This window comes from Natrix helvetica (assembly GCF_964273705.1).
Source record: "Natrix helvetica genome assembly, chromosome: Z".
Lineage (NCBI taxonomy): Eukaryota > Metazoa > Chordata > Lepidosauria > Squamata > Natricidae > Natrix > Natrix helvetica.
The window spans coordinates 136,697,698-136,705,667 of NC_138554.1; the positions used below are offsets into that span (position 1 = coordinate 136,697,698).

At 42.5% G+C, this 7,970-nt stretch overlaps 1 protein-coding gene across 4 annotated transcripts in view; it reads left to right on the forward strand.

The window, feature by feature from the left end:
* CRHR2 (corticotropin releasing hormone receptor 2) overlaps nucleotides 1–4,730 on the forward strand; it is a 142,864-nt gene extending 138,134 nt beyond the window's left edge. For all 4 annotated transcript variants that reach the window (XM_081970227.1, XM_081970228.1, XM_081970229.1 and 1 more), the window contains one exon: nucleotides 328–4,730. In XM_081970227.1, coding sequence (XP_081826353.1) covers nucleotides 328–468 — 141 coding nt within the window. In that variant the 3' untranslated portion in view covers nucleotides 469–4,730. The remainder of the gene's footprint in view (nucleotides 1–327) is intronic.
* The last annotated feature ends 3,240 nt before the right edge of the window (nucleotides 4,731–7,970 follow it).

Sequence of the window (7,970 nt, forward strand, 5' to 3'; positions counted from 1 at the left end):
GGCAGCGATTCACTCAACAACTGTGGCGAGGAAGGTCGTAAAATGGGGCACAACTCACTTCACACAATTTCTGTCTTGCTTAGTTAGCAATAGAAATTTTGGGTCGTAAATAATGCCAGGATACCTGAAAATATAGAAATCTTAGCAGGCCTGGCAAACCTGAATTGACATATGAAAAGGGGAAACTGAGGGGAATAGATATTGGAGTATTCACCCTTTTTTTTATTAAGGTAATAAAAGATGATTTATTTTCACTTAGAGAAGCATCTCTGGATCTACCACATAATAGGACTACTAACCAGATTACTCTCTTATTTTCTTTTCCAGGTGCGTTCTGCAGTTCGAAAAAGATGGCATCGCTGGCAGGACCACCACTCTCTCCGGGTACGCGTGGCCCGTGCCATGTCCATGCCCACCTCTCCAACCAGGATTAGCTTTCACAGTATAAAGCAAACTGCAGCTGTGTGAACAAGCCCAAAGTTCCTTGATCTACCTGGAACAGTTATTTCCCAACCTTGACTGCTTTAAGACAAGTGGACTTCAACTCCCAGAATTCCCCAGCCAGCGTAGGAGAGGAAGTTCACTCAAGCTAGCTGGGGTATTCTGGGATTTGAAGTCTACCAATTCCTGTTGGGGAACTCTGGGAGCTGAAGTCCACTCAAGCTGGCTGGAGAATTCTGGGAGCTGAAGTCCACCCAAGCTGGCTGGGGAATTCTGGGAGCTGAAGTCCACCCAAGCTGGCTGGGGAATTCTGGGAGCTGAAGTCCACCCAAGCTGGCTGGGGAATTCTGGGAATGGAACTTTACTCACTTGTTGGGGAATTCTGGGAATTGAAGTCTACATGTCTTAAAAGTTTCCAAGGTTGAGAATCACTGCTCTGGTGAGAGCTATTTTCCCTTGTGGTTTCCTCCCCTCCCTTTTGAACCTATATTTCCGTCCCACTTTTAATTCTCAAAAAAGACACTTGGGTTTATTTCTCCAGGGGAAAAAAAACACTTTTGCTTTGATATGATGCTCTTCTTTTCAGAGGAACTGCAGTTTGCTTGTTTTTTAATGGGGGCAGTGGGCAGACGCAGAATTTTAGACAGGAATATCCGTGAGAAATCTTCCCTTGTTGTCCAAAATCCTAATTCTTCGGCTGGAAAGAATGACCAAGTGAGACACTGCATGGAGAAAATGTGTAGCTGGTATCAAAAAGTCAAGATGGCAGCTAGAAAAATGCAATCGTGAAGCCCTGCCTCTTTTTAAAAAACCACCATTTATTTTCAATTTATATCCTGTCTTTGTTGTGCATCTCAAGACACCCTAACTAATCTTCCTCTGATTTTCCCTATGACAACAACCCTGTGAGGTGGGCTGAGCTGAGAGAGGGGGGGGGGCATGGCACAAAGTCACCCAGCCAGCTTTTGAGCCTAAGGCAGGACTAGAACTCAAATGTCTCCTGCTGATTGGTCCAAAGTCACCTGGCTGGTTTTGTGCCTAGGGTAGAACTGGAATTCGCACCCTTCCAATTTCTAGGCCAGCTGTAACCACTTCACCAAATCTCACCTCAACTTTCCCCTTTTCCTCCCAGTACTCTAACCTTTCAAAAGGAACTAATAAAAAATATTTATTTATATTGTATTTATGATATAGATTTTCTCCCTTCTGTTTAATCGTTTTGTTGAGTCCATTTTAACCACACACACACACACACACACAAAGACTCATACACATAAGGTGATTTGCAGAGACTGCCCTGCAGTTTTCTCAGCAAAACTTTACAGAAGTGGTTTTCCATTGTCTCCTTCCTAGGGCTGAGAGAGTGACTGGCTCAAGCTCACCCAGATGGCTCTCTGCATAAAGCAAAACTAGAACTCACTGTCTTCTAGTTTCTTGCCTTTAACCAGTCCATCAAACTGGCGCTCCAATTTGTGACTTCCCTCCCATATTTTTCAGGAATTTTTTTTTTCCTCCTCCTGGATTTGACACAGCCTATCTTGGCTGCTTTGAGCTTTTATCCGCCTGGACTAAATGCAGATTTAGCATGCAGAATCTGCCAATCTTGGGCCCAAAGGAACAGATAAATACATATATTTTATTCTGTTTTTTAATGAATAAAGAATCCGTGTCTCTAGTTTCACGGAGTTGGGGAATCTATTCTTCAGAAGGCTCCAATACATGTTTACTCAAAAGTAAAAGAAGAAGAAAAAGATGACAGGGAATTAAACTTGCCATTTTTAGGATGATAAAAGAACAGTTTTTTTTTTTTTTAGTGAGCACCAGAGATTAGATATATAGAGTTTGCTAAACTGTGGTTTGTGTTGGGTGGTTCATAACAGCCTGCTAATAGAAAAGCGAGAAAGACTATACACGATGGCTTTGCATAATGTTGAATTAAATATACACATATATATATATATATTCTAGAGAGGAGTTTTTGCAATATTCTTGGCAATACAATTGAAGTAGCTTGCTATGGTTTTCCACTCTACAGGTAATCCTCAACTTACGATCACTTGTTTAGTGACTATTTGAAGTTACAAAATGTTATTTACAATCAGTTTTTACACTTACAACCATCACATTTACTTAATAACCGCAGGGGGGGGATTGTAAAATTGGACATGATTCACTTAACAACCAGCGACAGGTTTCAGCCCCAATTTTGATCATAAGTTAAGGACTACCTGTACCTCTTGATTTCCCTGGTGATGTGTTACTGAAATACTAACTGAACTCTCTCTGGCTTGGTTTCTATAATTGGTTAAGTTTAGTTAAATCTATGCTGAATCCAGTTTTAACTTCTAATGGGATGCAGAATAACAGAAGAAGAGAATTGGAAGGGAACTTGGAGATCTTCTAGTCCAACCCCTTGTTCAAGCAGAAGATCCTATACAATTTTAGATAAGTGGTTGTCCAGTCCCTTCTTGAAAGCCTCCACTGATGGAGCACCCACAACTTCTGGAGGCAAACTGTTCCACTGGTTAATTGTTCTCACTGTCAGGTCATTTCTCCTTAGTTCTAGGTTGCTTCTCTCCTTGATTAGTTTCCACCCATTGCTTCTTGCCCTGCCTTCAAGTGCTTGCAAAAAAAAAAAAACACCTTGCAAACACACATGAATGCTGCTGAGATTGCTGTGATTATTGGTTTGTTTTGTTGTTGCTTAGAGTTAACACTCCTGCCACCTTTTTTGTATAATACAGTGTTTTTGAGTTACTGTAGCGGACATGATTAGCCCTTAAGAACGCCTTGTTTTGGTCAGATAGACCTATTTTGAAAGTTCATGCATCAGTTTGCAATTCTCTGTAAATGGGGAATTAAATGTTAGAGTGTTTTGCTGAGACGCTTGTGTAAAAAAATGTGGTTTTTTTGTTTTTTGTTTTTTGTTTTTTTGTAGGGGTAGTGACATTATTTGAGACCAGCCAAAGAAAAAAATTGGGTCAGGTGCACCGGTGGGATGCAACCGTTTTAACAACCGGTTCAGTGAGCACATGCTTTGCATGTACTTGAGTGCTTTCCACACGCATGTGCCTAATATTCAAAAACTGCCCACTTTAAGCTTAAAAACTTACCTTCTGTGTCAGTGCCACTGAGTAAAACAACTGACGCGCAACAATCTGTGCCATGCGAATCAGCTGAGCTATAAAGCAGGGAAATATAAGACAGGAAATTGGGGAGTGGGGCCAACTGTTCACCATAACTACCAGTTCACCTGAACTGGTCCAAACCAGCTGAATCCCATCCCTGGTCAGGTGGCTTAAGAAGCATTTTCTGTAGGTGCCAAAAAGAAAGTCAACATGGTATAAGCCAGAGATCTCTAAACTTGGCAACTTTAAGGCTTGTGAACGTCAACTCCCAGAATTCTCAGCTAGCATGGCTGGCTGAGGAATTCTGGGAATTGAAGTCCACAAGACTTAAAGTTGCCATGTTTAGAGCTGCTTAGTATAAAGCTTTAGCTGTCAGCCATTTTGACTTTTATGACCCCCTCCATTCCTATACAGGTGACCCTATTTTTAGGAAATATTAGCAGTCGTAATAGAAAGGTAGATTTCTAAAAGCATCTGCTTTTTCAATATTTCTTGACTCTGTGTGGACAAAAACATAGTTGAGCTTCAGTCTGTGTGACTTATAGGGACATCCATTTCCACCTTTGAAACAGTTTTTTTAGGCTAGACTGCAAATTTGAATAAACTATGTTCGTGTATAATAGCCAAAATTCAAAAGGAATCTGATTGCCCCCTTTTCAACTAAAGATTTATTCAAAAGTAGAAGCTTTCATCAGATGCATAGTTGTTGATATTTCTCAAACTTGGGCACTTTAAGATGAATGAACTTCAATTCCCAGAATTCATTTGCCCTTCCCATGGCTGATTGGGGAAGAGGAAGTCCATACGTGCAGAGTGGGGAATTCTGGGAGTTGGAGTCTGGCTGGGGAATTCTGGGAAATGAAGTCCACACATCTTTAAGTTGCCTCGTTTGAAAACACTCGACTAGTTTGAGGTGAGATTTAAAATGGGAGTGAATGGCCTTTTAACGGTCATTGCTTTGTTTTTGAGCCCCAGCCTCAAAAATTACAGTTTCGTTTTATAAAGGGAAACTTTGTACTAAAAATTATTCAAAATGAAGGAAACGATGAACTTGGTTCCAAAAGTTATGTTACCCTGGAATGATCTAGTTAAGCTCTCCAGGAATTTTTATGTGATGTTGAAATACGGTGTAAATATTTTCAAAAATAAACACTTTTACGTTTCTGGCTTTCGAGGTCTGTGTGATTAATTTGGGGGAAGGAAAAGGAATCACTTCTGATTGTCATCCCTCCAGAATTCAGTACAGGGATCCCAATGATTCGTTTTCCCAGTTGGGAATGGTTTAGGGCAGGTAGTCCTCGACTTACAACCATAATGGAGCCTGACCAGGGGTGAAATCCAGCAGGTTCTGACAGGTTCTGGAAAACCAGTAGCTGAAATTTTGAATAGTTCAGAGAACCGACAAATGTCATCTCTGGCTGGCCCCAGAGTTGGGTGGGAATGGAGATTTTGCAGTATCCTTCCCCTGCCACGCCCACCAAGCCACGCCCACCAAGCCACACCATGCCCACCAAGCCACGCCCACAGAACCGGTAGTAAAAGAATTTGAATTTCACCACTGAGCCTGACCGTCTTAAGTCATGATGGTTGCAAATCTGCTCGTTAGGCAAGGTGATACTCATAAAATGGCCTCTGGTCATTCATTTAGTGACTCTTTAAACTTAACAATGGCATTGAAAAAGTTGACTTATGACTGTTTTTAACACAACTATTGTAGCATCTCCAAGTTCACATGATCAAAATTTGGGAACTTGGGAACTGACTCATATTTATGACGGTTGCAGTGTTCTGGGTCACGTGATCCAGAGATGTTATTCAGCAGGTTCTGACCAGTTCTGGAGAACAGGTAGCGGAAAGTTGGAGTAGTTCGGAGAACCAGTAAATACCACCTCTGGCTGGCCCTGCCCCCATCTATTCTCTGCCTCCCGAGTCCCAGCTGATCAGGAGGGAATGGGGATTTTGCAGCAACCTTCTCCTGCCATGCCGACCAAGTCATGCCCATCAAACCACACCATGCCCACCAAGCCACACCCACAGAACCGGTAATTTAAAAAAATTGAATCCCACCACTGACGTGATCCCCTTTTGCAACCTTCTGTCGATGTCAATGGAGAAGCAGATTCATCTAACAATCTTGTTACTAACTGAGCTTAACTGAATTAAGTCCAACTTTCCCTTCCAGAGAGGGTCACATGGAATAGATACAGTCCCCAAATTACAATCACAACAAAACCTGTCCTTAAAAAGCTATAATAGATATGACCATAACGGTCATAAATCAGACCACCTACATCACTGCCAAAATTTTATGATCTTTTTTTTGCAGCAGTCATTAAGCAAATACTGCAGTCATAAAGTAACCACTCTGGTCATTAAGCAAATACCATAGTCATTAAGAAAATCAGTGCTATGAATTGCTTTCACTGAAAAGTAAACTGGATGTAAATGCTGGTTTGTAATTTAAAAAACCCATCATAAAATGTAATCATGTGATCAAAGGACACTGCAGATGCCAGTAAATGCACCCAGTTGCTGGAGACAGTCAGATAACTGTGGAGAGGCCATCATTAGAAGTTCAAATTCTGGTTATAATAAGGGATGCCCGTCATATCTTTTAACAGCCGGTCGTAAGTCAAGGACTATCTATGCAGGGGTCACCAACCTTTCGGACCTCAGGGGCCACTAAATTCATAATTTTATATCCCACGGACCAATAATATGATCTGCCTAATGACTGGCTGTGTGGGCGTGGCTAGTTGGTCATGTGACTGGGTAGGGGTGGCCAACAATGTCACTCACATCCAGGGGCGCCTTGCCGGCCTCTACTCGCCCCTCCCTTCCCAGCCACTCCTTGCCTGCCCGCCTGGGCTCCTTAGGGCCCCAACAGGAAGGAGTTGTTGGAGCTAAGCAGCCACCAGGAGAAAGAGTTGGCAAAACAGCTCAGTTCAAATTGGATCTGGCCGAGAAGGAGGCTCAGCAGAAGGACCTCACTGAGGACTAGCAGCATAGGCTTTCCAAGCAGAGGGGAGACCTGCGGGAGTGCAAGGCCAGGTACTGGCGCCTGGATTAGAAAAATGAAAACAATGCAACGATATATTCTGCGAGTTTTGAGGTAAAAAGGGAATTCTAAACATGGAAACAAAAGGAACCATATTGTAATACTCGCAGGCCCTAACCAGAGGTGGGTTCCTACCGGCTCGGACCGGTTCAGCCGAATAGGTAGTAACTCGGCCAGACACGTGACCCTACCAGTTCTATCTTGGGTGTCGCCATCTTTATTTTTGGCAGAACAATCTTCATTGAAAAAATGTAATTTCCCCCCCTTTTTTAACGGTGTGAGCATGCCAGTCCCAGAGAAGTCCCAGAGATGGACCGTTTTTTTTAAACAGGTAATTTGCAGGCACTCCCTTAGTTCTGATGATCTCCCCCCCCCCCACCATCAAATCTTTTCGGCACCGTTTTGGTGGGCATGGCTTGGTGAGGGAGTCATGTGACTGAGTGTGCGTGAGTGATGTCACGTTGGCCACGCCCACTGAAACAGTAGCGAAAAAAATTGAAACCCACCCTTGGCCCTAACTAATATATTGCGCAGGCCTAAGAAATATTCTTAGATCTGGACATTAATCCAAAGTTTTCTTACCGCACATCGGTTCCTGGTAAAGCTGTAAACCATTGTTTTCCACCTTGCAACTTGAAGACGTGGACTTTGAATCCCAGAATTCCCTTAGTCAGGATAGTTGGGGAAATCCGGGAGTTGAAGTCCATATATCTTCAGCATTGCTGGCTGGAGAATTCTGGGAGTTGACGTCCACACGTCATCCAAGTTGCCAAATTAGAAGAACACTGCAATAAACCAAATGTCTCAACTGATAATAGCAGCTCAAACAAGCAGATCAAACAATAGGCACATGAACTTCAGAGTGGCTTCATTTAGCTGCAGTTCTCAGAGCGAGTCAGTTTCATTTATCCCTCCTAGAAGAGAATTGCAAATGGGTGGACACCCGTGGGTTCCTAATAAATCAGGGGTGTCCAAACTTGGGAACTTTAAGACTTGGGGAATTCTGGGAGTTGAAGTCCACAAGTCTTAAAGTTCCCAAGTTTGGACACCCCTGTAATAAATGTTATTCTTCATTCTTTGCTGGGATCTCTTTTCAGAGCTTTGCATAACTTTTATAAGCTGCCAAGACAATGCTTGTGTTTTGCTCAACTTGACTTTGACTTCGGATGAAGTTTCCGCACAGCAAATTAGTCATTTATTTCCCTATTTGTTCTGGCCTCGATCGTAAAAGGGATATTCTCCGGCACATTTCATTAAAAGGGAGATTAAAAACGACGACTTTGCAGTACAATGTTCAGATGACTCAGCCCATTTTAGGGGATGACTTCGCATTCATTAGCAAA